Source organism: Hydra vulgaris, chromosome 11 (assembly GCF_038396675.1).
Source record: "Hydra vulgaris chromosome 11, alternate assembly HydraT2T_AEP".
In the NCBI taxonomy this organism is placed as follows: Eukaryota; Metazoa; Cnidaria; class Hydrozoa; order Anthoathecata; family Hydridae; genus Hydra; species Hydra vulgaris.
Window position 1 is genome coordinate 14,513,126 of NC_088930.1, and position 15,839 is coordinate 14,528,964.

General features: G+C 27.7%; 2 protein-coding genes across 3 annotated transcripts in view; one reads left to right on the forward strand and one right to left on the reverse strand.

The window, feature by feature from the left end:
• The first annotated feature begins 1,073 nt into the window (after positions 1 to 1,073).
• Positions 1,074 to 15,337, forward strand: LOC100206740 (uncharacterized). The gene is made up of 6 exons (XM_065810216.1): positions 1,074 to 1,473; positions 1,690 to 1,764; positions 2,213 to 2,380; positions 9,301 to 9,498; positions 10,096 to 10,269; positions 14,491 to 15,337. The coding sequence occupies exons 1-6, from the start codon at positions 1,401 to 1,403 to the stop codon at positions 15,294 to 15,296; spliced, it is 1,494 nt and encodes a 497-aa protein (XP_065666288.1). The 5' UTR covers positions 1,074 to 1,400; the 3' UTR covers positions 15,297 to 15,337.
• LOC101234293 (BRCA1-associated RING domain protein 1) overlaps positions 15,284 to 15,839 on the reverse strand; it is a 39,253-nt gene continuing 38,697 nt past the window's right edge. For both annotated transcript variants that reach the window (XM_065810215.1, XM_065810214.1), the window contains exon 14: positions 15,284 to 15,733. In XM_065810215.1, coding sequence (XP_065666287.1) covers positions 15,341 to 15,733 — 393 coding nt within the window. In that variant the 3' untranslated portion in view covers positions 15,284 to 15,340. The remainder of the gene's footprint in view (positions 15,734 to 15,839) is intronic.

Consider the following 15,839-nt stretch of genomic DNA (forward strand, 5'->3'; position numbering starts at 1 on the left):
TCAGTTTTAACACATTTAAAAGTATATATGATGTCACTAGATTTTTCCTGCAACTTAACAATAGGCTCACAAAGAAACCACATAGTTCGCTGTAATATCTGCTCACAAAGAAACCACATTGTTTGCTGGAGTGTAACTAGTGATATAATAAAATCAAAACTCCTAAACGCTTTCAGAAATAACAGTGCTTGACGTTTGTCATCATCAGTCCACTCATGCAGCCATTCGGCTGAAAGAAATTTACCAACATTTTCAAGTTTATCTACATTTTCAGTTTTTGCAAATTATTGTGTTTTTATAGTTAGGGGAACAAAGAATTTTAAAAAAGCCTGAGGAAACACTACTTTTAATGAAAAAAAAGCATACCATAAATTTAGTAAAGTTTTAAAACCGGCCCATTTTTTTAAAAGGAAGGTAACAGCCATCCTAATATATATATATATATATATATATATATATATATATATATATATATATATATATATATATATATATTCTCTCTAAATATATATATATATATATATATTGAATATAACATTATATATATATATTGTATATATATATATATATATATATATATACATATATATATATACATATATATATATACATATATATATATATATATATATATATATATATATATATATATATATATATACATATATATATACATATATATATGTATATATATATATATATATATATACATATATATATATATATATACATATATATATATATATATATATATATATATATATATATATATATATATATATATATATATATATATATAAATATATATATATATAAATATATATATAAATATATATATAAATATATTTATATATATATATATATATATATATATAGAGAGAGAGAGAGAGAGAGAGAGATTTATAGATATAGAGATTTATAGAGATTTATAGATATAGATAAATATAAGATGTTTATATCTAACTAAAGAAGTTTACTTTTTATTCACGGCTGATTGGCTGCAACTGGGTTAGTTAAATACGCCTCAGTGATTTTAGCGTATTGAACTTCATTTCTGTGTTAAACAGAAAGATATCATTAAAGGTAAGGTTGAATTGTTTGATTCTTAAAAAAGTTAACGCAATGAAATAAATTTAGTTTGAAATGTTTAAATTTTTATTTTTAATTAAAAAAAAAAAGATTGAAAAAAAAATTAAACAGTTATTATTATACTTATGCAATAGCCACATTATTATTTTTATTAATTATTATTTATGCTAACTAATACTTGTTAACTATTAGTGTAACCTTTACTAAATTATAATAGTAGTTATATTATTTCTATTATCACATTTAAGGAGATAATTTAAGAAGATAATTACTAACTAAAATTTTTACTAATTTTGTTCTTCAGATTCATAATGCGATCAGAACTGATATTTTTGTTGTTGGTTTTGAGTGCTTACGTGATAGAGGGAAAAGCCATAAATAATAGTAGGTGTTTGATAAAATATTTAATTTTGAATTGTCAAAATATATAGATTAATTATTTTAATTGTTACAATTTAAAAATTTGGATGATCAACTGAATAATAAATGGTAAATGCTAGTTATGTCTTAAAAGTTATATTCCTTTAAAACGTTGAAGAGCAGATAAGTCGCTGTTATGTATTGTTTTAAGTAATATATACTGGTTAAACTTTTGTTTAGATCATAAAAAAAAACATGTGGCTTCTAAGGTACAAGAAGAGTACAAATCATTGGTTGAATCTGTTCAAAAAGAAAGTATCCATTGAATTATTTATTTTCTCTTCAGTTATAGATATTTCTAAGCATAAATACTCAAAATGTACATTAAAGTAAATGGCTTGCAGCTTAATTTATTCATTTTAATAATAATAATAATAATTTATTTTTCATATTTAAATAAAACATTTTTACTGAAATATAGTTTTTCTTTCTCCAACCTACTTTCTAATATCTCCTACCGACTTTCTACTTTCTCCTCCCTACTTTATACTACCTACTTTCTACCTTCAGCTTTACACCTCAGCTTTACGTGAATAAATTTTGAGCAAAATTGCTTAAATTTTTATTTACGTAAAGCTGAGCAATCACTTCAAAAAAGCTGAGTAAAAGCAATTGCTTTTTTTTATTCACCCGGCCTTATGTTTGTATTAACATAGGTACTTAAAAAACACAGTAACAAAAAAAAGTAATTTCTATTTTTTAGAATCTAGAGTAATCGAGTCAGAAAAAAAGCATCCAGGTAAAAAACTAAATATAAAATTAACGGAAAACAATCGTACTAAAGAAAGTTCTGTTAATAATGAAAAAGTACAACCTCATGTTCAACTACATGTTCCAAGTAAAGTAACATCAAATGTCGGGAAACAACAAAGTAAGTTAAAAGACAGAAATTAAAGTTTATTTACTTATAAATTGAAATGTTTTATTTTATTATCTCCAATAAACGATTAAGTTAAAGACAAAGGTTAGGATTAGTTCCAATAAAAAAACAAATACATTTTTTTGATTTTACGTATACTTATTTGTTCATTTTTATCGGAGAATGTTCGTAACTTGAGAAGGACCACCAACCATGTTAGTTTGCTAGTTAGTTAGTTAGTTGTAAAAGCTGTAACTGGCATAGCCAGTGAGTGTGTTATCTGGCAAACTAAACAATTGATCAATTGCTGCTCATCCAGCAATCAAATGCTGCTTTAAAACTGTTAATAGAAGGAGATTGAACTACTTCTCTTAGCAGAGAGTTCCATAAATTCGCTGTTCTGTTAAAGATGCAATTTTCTACTTATGCCTTGTCATTTCCTTTTAACATTTAAAGCATTGACTTCTCAACTGATTGTTAACGATAGGAAAACTAATATTTTTTCTAGTTTATCAACATTTTGCATAATTTTAAACATTTGTATCAGATCTGTTTTTCGTCTCTATTCCACTAATGTATTTAGATTTAATACTTCGCGTCTTTTTCATAGGAAAAAAATCTTATTGATGATACCAATTTAGTAGCTTTGTGCTGGATACTTTCCATATTGTCACAATAAAATTTTAAAAAGACAGACCAGATTTTAAAAATGGAGACTGGAACTGTAAAATAAAACCAAATAAAAGTCAAATAAAGCGATCAAAGTAGTTTACAATCAAAATGAGCCAAAGATTTCTTGATGCAGCCAAGCCTTTAATATGCTTTGTTGGAAGCAGTAATGATTTGATTTTTCTACTTTAGGTTTGTACTAAAAAGCAATCCTATATCTCTTTCTGTATCAGACTCAGTCAATTGAATCCGTTTATGTATTATGAAATGTTTTTGCTGTGGTCATAATTCATAGCTACACATTTTGAGATGTTAAATAGAAGAAGCCAAATTTGAGACTATATGTAGGCATTATCTAAATCTGTTTGAAGTTTAGTAGTATTTATAGTTCTGTATATATTTTCGAGAGTATTTTTGTATCAACTGCATATAGTTTGGTGACATTTAACAAATTTTTAGGAAGGTCATTAATATACAAAAGAAACAGAAGTGCGGCAATTACAAAACCTTGTGGTACACCTCTAAAAATCTTAATCCAGTCAGAAATAATTTTACCTTGAACAACTCTTAGTCTTCTGCTTTCTTGAAAAGCTTCAACCCATTTAAAAATCAGACCATCAAAGCTGTATGTTTTCAGGTGACTAGTAATCTTTTGTGTGGAACATTGTTGAATGCTTTGACAAAATTTAGCAAAATTACATCAATTGGAATACCAACATCTTAGTTTGATGAAATGTAATAAAGGCTTTCTAACAAATTAGTGGTACATGGTTTGTTTCTAACAAAGCCGTTGTTTTGCTAGTAGATTATTTTTATATAGGTAACCTTCCATTTTAGCTCTAACTATAATTTCTATAATTTTACATGAGACTGAAGCCAAAAAAACTGGACGGTAGTTGCTTGGCAACTACCGTCCAGTTTTTTTGGTCTTATCACCTTTTTTGAACAGAGTCTTATCACCTTTTTTGAACAGTGGTGTTATGTTCGCTAATCTGAACTGAATATGTATATATATTGTTGCTTTTAATTTTAAAATTGTTTTTTGACAAAACTAAGTAATATTAAGCAAAATTTTATGAACATTTTGTTTAATAACTTACCAACAAGAAATAAAAGTTATAACATTATTTTAATCAAAAACAAGTTACTATAGTAACTATAATAAACTACTTAAAAACTTATAAAACAATAATATAAAAAAAAATACATAGTAACTCTATTCTTATTTGGTAGTAACTTAGGTCTTTAACTTATTTGCTTAGTAACTTTGGTGAATTATTGAACGAAATAATAAAGTGAGTTAATACGAAATCCAGGGCCGACAACGCCGGGTGGCGATCAGGCGCGCCCCATTTCCACTTTTTTAGAGGACCTTTTTTATAAAAAAATTTTAGATACAGAGAACCTCTGTTTGTAAATTTACGATTGCTCCACCCACCAACCCCCAGCCCCCACTTCAAAAAACCGTTTCGTCGGCCCTGAAATAAATGTTGCAAAATAACATTTTATATTTTTTATAACATTTTTTTTGTTTTACTAAAATAAAAATTAATAAGTTGTTATTTTTAAAGTTTATGATTTATGAAAGTAATTATTTTTGAGTTGCGTCTAAATTATTAAAATATTGTCACGAGTACACCTTTAATTATTTTCGAATTTTGTCATAATATTCTGTCAATAACCCCTGGGTAATTACTGGTTTAGTGTATAAAACCTTATAGATCTGATTAAAAACTTTTGTTATATCACTCAAATATTATGCTTGCAGCAGTGACGGGTTCAGTATAGAGCGTAAGGCCCCCCCCCCCACCGCTATCCCTAAGTCGGACAACTGGCGCACCCTAAAGTATAAGTTTCTCATTACAAAATTCTGCGTTTATTTTAAATGGAAATAGAAAACTAGGTAATAACAAATCATCTTTACATACCTGCTTTAATATGTATAAAAGAAAAAAAAAAAATGATTACATCATGTCTTCCTAACATGTCTATGCTCTACAAAATCGACTTGACTCTTCCTTTTACATCTGCTTATGATGAGAGAAGTTTCATTAGACTAAAGATCAAAAATTATCTACAATCAACAATAATAAAACAATGCTTTTTGGATTGGCATTATTTTATTCGAATGTGAGCTTGCTGAGAACATTGGCTTTGAATTATAAATAAATCATTTTGCTTCAACCCAGCGGGCACATACGTTCGTAAAAACTTCTTTTAGACGTCACAAGACCGTATGATATTCTTTAGGCGTCCAACAATCATTCGGTCCTGCTGGAAATGAAATTTAGTTGAAAATAAAGTTTCTATAAAACTAACAGGAAAGTAAATTTTTTCTTAATGCTTGCTTTTAGTTATATGTAGAGTGAAAATTTTCAAATATCCAAACCATTGCAATAATATTTAATGTTTCCGTTTTTTTTTTTAACGACAGTTGATAACTAAAGTAAATTCAAATTTTAGAAGTTTAGTGTCATAGACTTTATAGTTATGATAAAAAGCACATAAAAGCATTGATAAAATATATTTATCACAAGTGCGATTTTCGAAAAAAAACGTTCCTAGGGGTAAATGTGCCACCCCCAACCCTTGTCGCCCCCTACTTATTCCACTGCCCCTTCCCCTCCCCCAACGACGCTATACCACAACCCGCCATTGGCGTGCAGCAGTTAATAAGAAACGTTTATATTATCACGTGCAGTTTAAATCCTATGCATAGGATTTAAACTGCACGTGATAATATAAACGTTTAAATCCTATGCATAGGATTTAAACTGCATGTGATAATATAAACGTTTCTTATAAACTGCAAATAGGAAACATGTGTCTTAGTGTATATATTTGCCAATAAGAAAATAATTTTCAATTGTAATTTATAAAAACAAATATTTACATGACTGGGGCTATAAGAAGACATACTTAGTATTATCACAAAGCCCCCGAAAATCCATCTTCAAGCATATACAATGATGTAAAAATATGCAAAAACTGTAATACACAAATTTCAAACCTTTTAGTAATACAAGGAATTATATTTAAGAATTGGTTCGTAAAATAAAACAATTTCTTTTCGTTGTTGTTATTTTTTATAAATAAAAGTAAACCAAACAGTAATATGTAAAGGCAAAAGATAATTAAAAAAAAATCCAACAAAAAAAAAATATATATAAAATTTACAATAACGTTTAAAACATTACAATAATATTTTTATAATACTTAAAGTATATTTATAAATAATAAAAAAGCAATTAAAATATTTAGTATTTTAAAGAATATAAAACTTAAAAATTTGTTTTTAATTTTACAAACGAACAAGAAAATGTAAACTGAAAAATAAATTTATTTACTAGTTCTGATATACTACTATAAACTATTAAAATTTACAATGAGCTTTTTGTTTAGAATCAAAACTAAATATATTATTAAACAATTATAATTAATAAGTTAATTACTTTTAATTATTATTCACTAAATTGAAAGATTTTCAGGAAAACTTTAATTCATTTTCATTTACCATCAGTAAATGCTTAACTTAAATTAAATATTAGTTTTCTATTTCTTTTTTAATAGAATGTTCCACAACTTAGTTCTTAGGTACTCAGTTTGCAATTTAGAATTTAGTTACAAAATTACTAAACTTTAGTCGTCGAAATATATGTTTTAGATAGAATGTTTTTTAAAAATCTGGTAGGGTATTTGTAATTTACTTTTTCAAAAAGTAAATTTAATAAGATTGGTGATATTTTTTTTTATCAAGTTTGAAGATGAAAATGAGAATATGATAAAAGTTTAGTTTATATGCATTTAGAACATATATATACATTATATATAATATATATGTATATATATACATATATATATATATATATATATATATATATATATATATATATATATATATATATATATATATATATATATATATATATATATATATATATATATATATATATATATATATATATATATATATATATATATATGAGTAATGAAAAGTATAAGTTTTTCAAACGAGATTTAAAAACTGTATGGCTGTGTACAATATATCCATATTTTTATATACTTTAATTTCAATTAGGCCTATGTGGTTCTTCTAGGGTAAAGCTTAGTACCGCACCTGCGAACTTTATTGATTTCTCTCTTTTTATTAAATTTTTATCAATAAAAAGACCCGAAAATTTTTGGAAATTAATAGGTTTTTATAAAGACGATGGAAAAAATGTATTTAGTTTTGTTAATGTTTAAAGACAATTTGTTCGATTTGAACTATTGGGATCAAGTTATCAAGTTCTTTATTTACTGTTTGAAATAATTTACTAGCATCTTTACTGGAATAAAAGAAGTTGGTTATATCTGCAAACAAAATTAAATTTAAAGTGTTATTTATCTAAATTGTTTATATAAATGAGAAATAAAAGTGTTTCTAAAATTGACAATTGAGGAACAACACAGATAATAGTCTTATAACCTATTTTTTATCTGTTTTTTTTTAATGTTTTTATGTCTTTTACTGCTTTCTTTTAGTCAAATAAACCATGACAAAGTAGTATTTTTTATACCATTAAATTTGAGCTTGGATAGAAGGACTTGGTGATTGACTATGTGAAAAACTTTATTAAAATCAATGAATACACCTAGTGTATACTTGCCTTCAAACGTTTTTAATATATCATTAACAAGATTAGTAATTGCATGATCAGTGGAATGCCCAGATTTAAATCCAAACCGTTTATGGTTTAGAAATTTTATTTCCAAAGTTTATGCTTTACTCTGATAACTATAGAATAGTTATTAAATAAAGAAAAAAAGATGTTCCGATTATAGTAACTCTCTATAAGCTAACTATAAGCTGTTCCGATTATAGTAAATCTCCTCTAGTTAGAAAAGTTAGAAATAAGAAGTTAGAAAAATAGAAATGTTTTAATGAAGTTTAAAAATATTTTAAAGAAGTTAGATTCGCAAGATTCGCTTTAATGCTTTTGTTTAGTAACAAATGTTGTTGCACAGTAATATATTTCTAAAACATTTTTGAAAAACAAAATTAGTATATTAAAGAAAAATTTCATCTGAAAGATGAAAAAATAAACAATTAAAAATTCAACATTACAAATATTCTGGTTGAGCTTTTAATCAAATTGACGCAACTCGTACACTTTAAACCTGCTACTTTATGATACAAACGTAACTCGTATACTTTAAACCTGCTACAAATTTTGGCCAAGGTTACTGATAAAGTACATATTCAAACTTCCGAAATAGCAGAAATAAGACTACGTCATAATAATAGACCCAGTTTAAATCAATATTTAAATAAAACATTAAAGTTGATTAAAAAGTTATGGATGTTAGTTAACTCGTTGTTTTTCTAATAAACGTAGGTAGGTAAGTTGAAGGTAGGTAGTATACGTAGGTAGGTAAGTAGAAGGTAGGTAATACACGTTGGTAGGTAAGTAGAAGGTAGGTAGTATAGATAGAAATTAGATAGATAGCTAGTATAAGTATCTATTTACTTATCTACTTATCTACTTATTTACTTATTTACTTATCTACTTATCTACTAATTTACTTATCTACTTATCTACTTATTTACTTATTTACTTATCTACTTATCTACTAATTTACTTATCTACTTATCTACTTATTTACTTATTTACTTATCTACTTATATACTTATCTACTAATTTACTTATCTACTTATTTACTTATCTACTTAGACTACCTATCTAAACTGAAAGTAAAATGTGATTGTTAAATTACATTTTGCTTTAAGTTTAACTTAAATAGTCTATATACAAAAGTCTCATACAAAATTTAGAAGTAAAAGTAGCACTATTAATTAAAAAGAGTTAAGGTGGACTAACGTGAACTGATGTGATGAGGAATTCTTTTATATGAAATATTACATAGATGCATACATAGATAAATACATACATATATACATACATACATACATGCATACATACATACACACATACATAGTCAATATCTTTTTAAAATAGATATATTATAAATTTAAAAAATAGATCAATATAAAAAAAAAAATGTAAATAAAAAAAATACAACTTTTTTCTTAAAAATAAAAATTTTATATATATATATATATGTATATATATATATATATATATATATATATATATATATATATATATATATATATATATATATATATTTATATATATATATATATATATATATATATATATATATATATATATATATATATATATATATATATAAACGCACACAATTTTTTTCTTTCTTAGCAAAAACTAACAATACATCGAACAAGAAAGAAAAAACTGAAACTTTTTATGAGACAGAAAATTCAGGTCAAGAAAGTTTACAGATCGAAAGTTCTTCGTCGGGAGAAGAAAGCAACCGAACAGTATCCAAAAAAAAGGAAGACACTTTTGTTGGAAGTGGAGAAGATGAACATGTTTCTCCAGAAACACGATCAGATGGTATTTTTTTTAATAAATCTTTAAAAAAAAATTCTTATATAAATCCATTAAAAAAAAAAAGTTTGTTAATAAACTCAACTTTTACTCGATTCAACTAATACACCAACTTTATAAACTAAACTAATAATCTATAAATAATAATTTATTATTATTATTATATATATATATATATATATATATATATATATATATATATATATACATATATATATATATATATATATATATATATATATATATATATATATATATATATATATATATATATATATATATATATATATATATATATTAGTAATAAATAATAATTAATATAAGTTGATAACTTTTAACAAATTTTGGTCAGGTTCCTTACCTACTTTAGTTTGGCACTTTATTTTTAGAATTTGTATTTGATTAATAAATTTAAGGATTATTAAATAATAGCCACTTTAAGATCAAACACAAGAGGAAAAGGGCATCTGCTCTAAATGCATAATACCTCTAGTAATAGCACCTTTACCCTCCTTGTTAACAGTACCAGTAGCAGTCATTAGCACAATAAGGAAGTAAATAATGTTTTATGTATGTAAATGAGTTTTTTTCTTTTCATTATAGCAGAAAATGTTAAGATGCCTCTATCACCACCAGTCCCACCAAAAAAAAAACCAAGTCCACCGCCAGCTCCAAGCAACCCTTATGCACCAGTTCATGTGAGTCAGCCTGGTATGAATGGATATCAACAAATAAATCCTGATGGAAGTATCTCTGGATCATTTATTTTTAGTCCATGTAAGAGCTTTATACTTATTTTCATTTTGGTTATCACACCAAAACCAATCATCAAAATATCTTTTTTCGCACCCGTGAAATAATATTTTCTCTTTATATATTTTTCTAAATTATTATTAAAGATTATAATTTATTCATAAGCATCTATCCAAATAATTGTCTTAAAAGTAATATGTAATCTTCTAAGAGTCCTTCAAAGAGAGAAATTTCTAAGAGTCTTTGATTGAGGCTGAAAGTCGTCCATGAATTCGAAATTCGTTTGATTTATTGGCCCAAAAGAAACCAAATCAATACGAGTTCAAGAACCCATATTATCCGTCTCATTTTGTTTATATATATATATATATATATATATATATATATATATATATATATATATATATATATATATATATATATATATATATATATATATATATATATATATATATATATATATATATAATACATGGTAAGTAATATCAACTGAAAGCTAGCTTAACACAAAAAAAACTTATGTAAACAATTTTGTTTCATTTTTTGCAAAATTTATTACTAATATATATATATATATATATATATATATATATATAAAGATTTCTCGAAATCGGTCGACATCAATTTTCGAACCACTATACAAAAAGGTGTTTTTCAAGATTTGAAACTTTTAGAAAAATCCGTAAAAAAAGCTAGCTTTTTAAAAACAAGCTGTGCAAATAATGCGCAATAGATATGAAGGATATCGTATTTTCTAAGAATTTTTACAGTATCTATTGAATAAAATAGATGTTTGCCCATAGATGTATCCAAAATGCTTAACCAGCCTCTAAGTGCTGTCTATACTATGATTAAATGTTTTCAAATTTTCAAAGTTTCAAAATGTTTTCAAACTTTTAAAGTTTTTCAAAATTTTAAAGGTTGTGTTAAAAAGAAATTTGGCAGTGCTTTAATAAATTCAGTTCCGACTCGGCAATTGCTCAACGTTGTCAAGGGCAGAGCTTCTCAGAATCCAGTAAGTTAAATGAGGAAAATGGCTAAAGAGCTCTCAGTGAGTTAGCACACCATCAGAAACGTGGTCACAAAGAAACTTAAAGCAAAATAAACAGTCAGGATTATGAAACACTTAATTTCCCAAGTGTCAAAAAAAAGATTTAAAAGATCAAAAAAACTTTTCCTAACAACGAGACCAGCAGCCATTTTCTTTTCAGATGAGAAATTATATACTGTTGATTCTGTGTCAAACAGTAGAACTAATCTTTTCATCAACCAGTTCAAGCCGTCCTAAAGTATGTAAAATATACATAAAGTAAGATCAAATATCCGGCTTCATTTATGACTTTTGACCTGGTTTCTTCTGATGGTCCAAAAATCTCTCCGGTTTTCATCAAGTCTGATCAGAAAGTTGAAACAATGAGTACATTTTAATTCTGGTCTGTAATGTCACCATGTCAAGCCCTGGACTGATGACAATTATTTTCCAGACAACAACTTGATATTACAGCGAAATGATGCACCACCACATACGTCCCATAAGACCCAGTGGTGGCCCGTACCTGCAAAAAAATTGACAAAAGAGCTATGGCTGCCTGAATCTTCAGATTTGTCACCTCTTAACTATTTAATGTAAATTAACTATAAAACACTGAAAATAAATAAGGTAAATAGTGAAGAAACAACGACATTACAGTCTCTGTTAGCAGTTTATGGCAGAGGAAAAAACACAGTTTACTAAATGATATTGTTTCCATCATTTTTACTTATAATAGAGTGCTTAAAATCTTTGCTATCCAATAAGTTTTATTGTTGTGCAATATAGAGGTACCCCGACGTTGGCCCAACGTCGGAAAATTCGTTGGCCGATTGTCAGCAACTGACGTCGCCACAACGTAGATTTGGAAGTTGGCGCGCCGTCGCAGGCAACCGCTGGGCTTACGTTGGCCCAACGTCGGAGGTCGACGTTGGGTGAGCGTCGCATTCTAACGTTGGTCCGACGTTATTATATTTAAAAGTCTTTTGATTCAAAAGGTAAGCACTTACTTACTATTTCATACGTAATGTTCATTAAAACTACACCTTTTTAAGATGTAATTGAGAACTTAAAAATTCTAATTGAGAATAGAAAGATTGTAATTAAGAAAAGTAATTGAGAAATACAACATGTAATTGAGAAATTTTAAAATATAATTAAGAAACCCAACATGTAAATAAGAAATCGCAATATTTAATTTGAAAAACAAAAGTTCTAATTAAGAAATCGTAATATGTAAATGAGAATACATTATTTGTAATTGCGAATTTAATGTAAGCTTAAAGGTCATTATAAAAAATCTTCTTGGACATGCATTTTAATAAGTTAATAATATCAAATTTAGCATTTGTATGCACTAGCAATACAATAATACAGTAATGGAATTGAAAGATTGTTGTGTTATTTGTCAATACACTATGAATAGAAAGTCTGTTATCAAATTGAATTCGTGCAAGTGTTTATTTGAACATATTTGTTTACAAACACTTCTGAAACAACCAGAGCCACCTTGTCCAATTTGTAGAAATGAAATGCATACAACTGAAAAAGTTGAAAGAAAACATTATGTTTTATCTTCATCGAATGATAAAAGATGAGTAATTGAATGTGCTGAGCGAAACGACGATTTGGTGATTCTGGCGCAAACTTTAGGTATCAAATATAAGACAGCATACAATTGGGTCTGCAGCGGAAATTTAAATTTTATTGGAAGAGGTGGTTTTAAACCAAAAAAACTAACCGATGATCAAATCGAAGAAACATTAACATAGATTGAAAGTGATTGTCAGTTGACATTGGTGGCCATTAAAACAGGGGTATTAAGACAATTTAATATTAGCGTCAGCACAATTGCCAATTACCTCGAAGGCAGACTATTTTCATTTAAAAAAGTGCACAAGGAGTCTACTACAATGAATAGTAATGAAAACAAAACAAAAAAAGAGCTGAATATGTTAGGAACATTAACGAGCACATCACAAATGGTCATCAGATAGTTTGGTTGGATGAAACAAATTGTTATCTTTCTTGTAGAAAAACGCAAGGACGTGCCAAACAGGGGAAAAGAGCAATAATGAAAATACCTACGTCAGATTATTTAGTATATTTAAAAAATTATATTTACAAGTTCATGAGATGTCAACTTACATACAGGAAAAAAAAAAAATCTACTTATCCACCTTTAAAAAAATTAAGTAACTTATGAAATTATTAATTCCCAGCTTAAATATTGTTTAGTTAAAACAACTTTTTTTTTGGATGATATAAAGGTATTATGAAACACTTATATACTGATTATGAAAAACCTAATGCTGGTTAAGAAGAGAGTTAAAATTAGAGATTCAGAAGATGTAATTCCTAAAGATACTCATCAAATTTTAGCACATGCAGTTTAATGTCGCAACGCAAAGCAAACAATTTTTTAAAATACTCTTGAAAAAACATTCCTAAATAATTCTTTTTTAACTTTTACTCTTCTATTATTCTTGCTTCATTTTAAACTATGTCAGTTTGTATTTTGCCTTTTAAACATATTTACAGAGGGTGATTAATACACACATATATACATATACCAAAAATCTTTTAAAATTAATACTGGGACAGATTTACATACAACGACTGATTTTTTAATCATGGACTCAGTGAGTGTACACTTGAGGTTGTAGGTAACTTGAACAACTTGAAGTTGTGGTTCACTAGTACAACTTGAGGTTTGAATCACAATTCAACAACTCTGGGATTTTATAAACTATTATAACTTGCTCAACGTCTTTTATAAGTTTTTAACAGTTGCTTTATATCAGGAAAAGGGGCACACGGACGTATTTTGGTCTATGTCATAAATTGCAAACTTGCATTTGTATACACATGTAAGCATATTATATACTAGAATATAAATAAATATATTTTTATATACACATATATGCATATACGCCATAACATATTTCGCGTTATACCCTAGCCCCGGCTAACAACCCTAGATAATATTATTTAGCTAAGACGAAGATTGTAAATAACTCCATATTTAGCTTGTGCTAGAACCCTAGCCAATTATTAGTGTTTTATACAAATAAATTATAAATTCGTTTAAAACCTTTAAGGTGTTACAATCCTATAAATGTCGGAATAATTACAAACATTTACTTAAATCGTATAAACAAATTTTTGTTAAAATTTTTTTTTTAGTTATGTTGTAAGTATTTGTTTTATTATAGATACAGAAAGTGCATGTGCTCCTTCATGCCCAGCGTCTTGTTCTCCTGACTGTTCTCAGCAGTGCTGCACAGGTCCAATGCTACCAGCAGCGCCTCCCACAAAACCAATAAAATGGTATGAAAGACCAAAATATGAGCCAGGTCCAAATTATCCACCACCGGCTGCTCCTCCATACCAACCATATAAAGTTTGTTCACCATCATGCCCCCCACCACCACCACCATGTTCATTACCTAGTTGTCCACCCACTCCATCTTGCGTTTTATGCAACCCACCTCCTCCCCCACCACCTCCTCCCCCACCCCCACCACCTCCTCCCCCACCACCACCATGTCAACTCACGTGCCCATTACAAACTTCTCAATGCATGGGATTAGCTTGTCCACCACCATCAAATCCGTGTATTCCATGTGCACCTGCATATATACCGTGCCAAGCATATTGCCCACCTCCTCCACCACCTTGCATGGGCCAATATTGCTCACCTCCTCCACCACCTTGTATTCAATGTTCTTTTCCTACTCCCATGCAATCACCACCTTGTCAAACAAGTTGCCCTCCACCGCCTCCACCTTGCATGACAGGTTCTTGTCCACCACAAAACATTCCATCATGCGTTTTATGCTCACCTCCATTACCAATTGGGTGCACAAGTAGCTGTACCCCTACGTCGTGTTTGGTCGGATGCCCAGCTCACTGCTGTGCAAAGTATGTGATTCCAGCAAAGAAATCTTTAATGATACAAACAGCTGGCAAGCGACATTTGAAAAAGAAAAGGTTATCTAAAAAAACTTTGAAAAAATAATAGAAATTTTAATAAAAAATTCAAATAACTGTAATACTTTATGATTAGTTTTTTTGATCATCATCGCGAACGTCTAAAATCTCAAAACAAGATACACAATCTAATAACCAGGAAACTGGTGCCGAACAAAGTAAAGGGCTATAAGTTTTTTTGTGTTGTGGTGACATCTTCGGGTCGTATATAATGTATTCAGTGCAACATGCTTGAGAGGAATTCTCTTTTGCGTGAAAAATCATCACAGGTGAAAGATTTTTCGGAAGGATGTCTATTTTACGCCGAGAAGAACTAGGTATTATCGAAGTCAAGTCATTTGCTTTAGGCTCTCTCAGCAATATCTTTCCGCCACCATATTTTACTAATTCAGAGAGCTTATCTTTAGAGAGAACGCTGTAAGCTCCAGAGAAATAAAAGGAACAACCTTCAAACAAACCGGGAAGCTAAAAATAAAGTATTAAAATTAAATTAAAACTGTAATAAGAATTGACATTTTTATAAATATTTTCTCCAAAAATGTAACAAATAAATTATATACAATTTTTATTA

Coding starts and splice junctions, on each gene's coding strand:
- LOC100206740 (XM_065810216.1), top strand. CDS start 1,401: ATGCGATCAGAACTGATATTTTTGTTGTTGGTTTTGAGTGCTTACGTG. Junction 9,499..10,095: donor TCCAGAAACACGATCAGATG/GTATTTTTTTTA, acceptor TTTTCATTATAG/CAGAAAATGTTAAGATGCCT. Junction 10,270..14,490: donor ATCATTTATTTTTAGTCCAT/GTAAGAGCTTTA, acceptor GTTTTATTATAG/ATACAGAAAGTGCATGTGCT.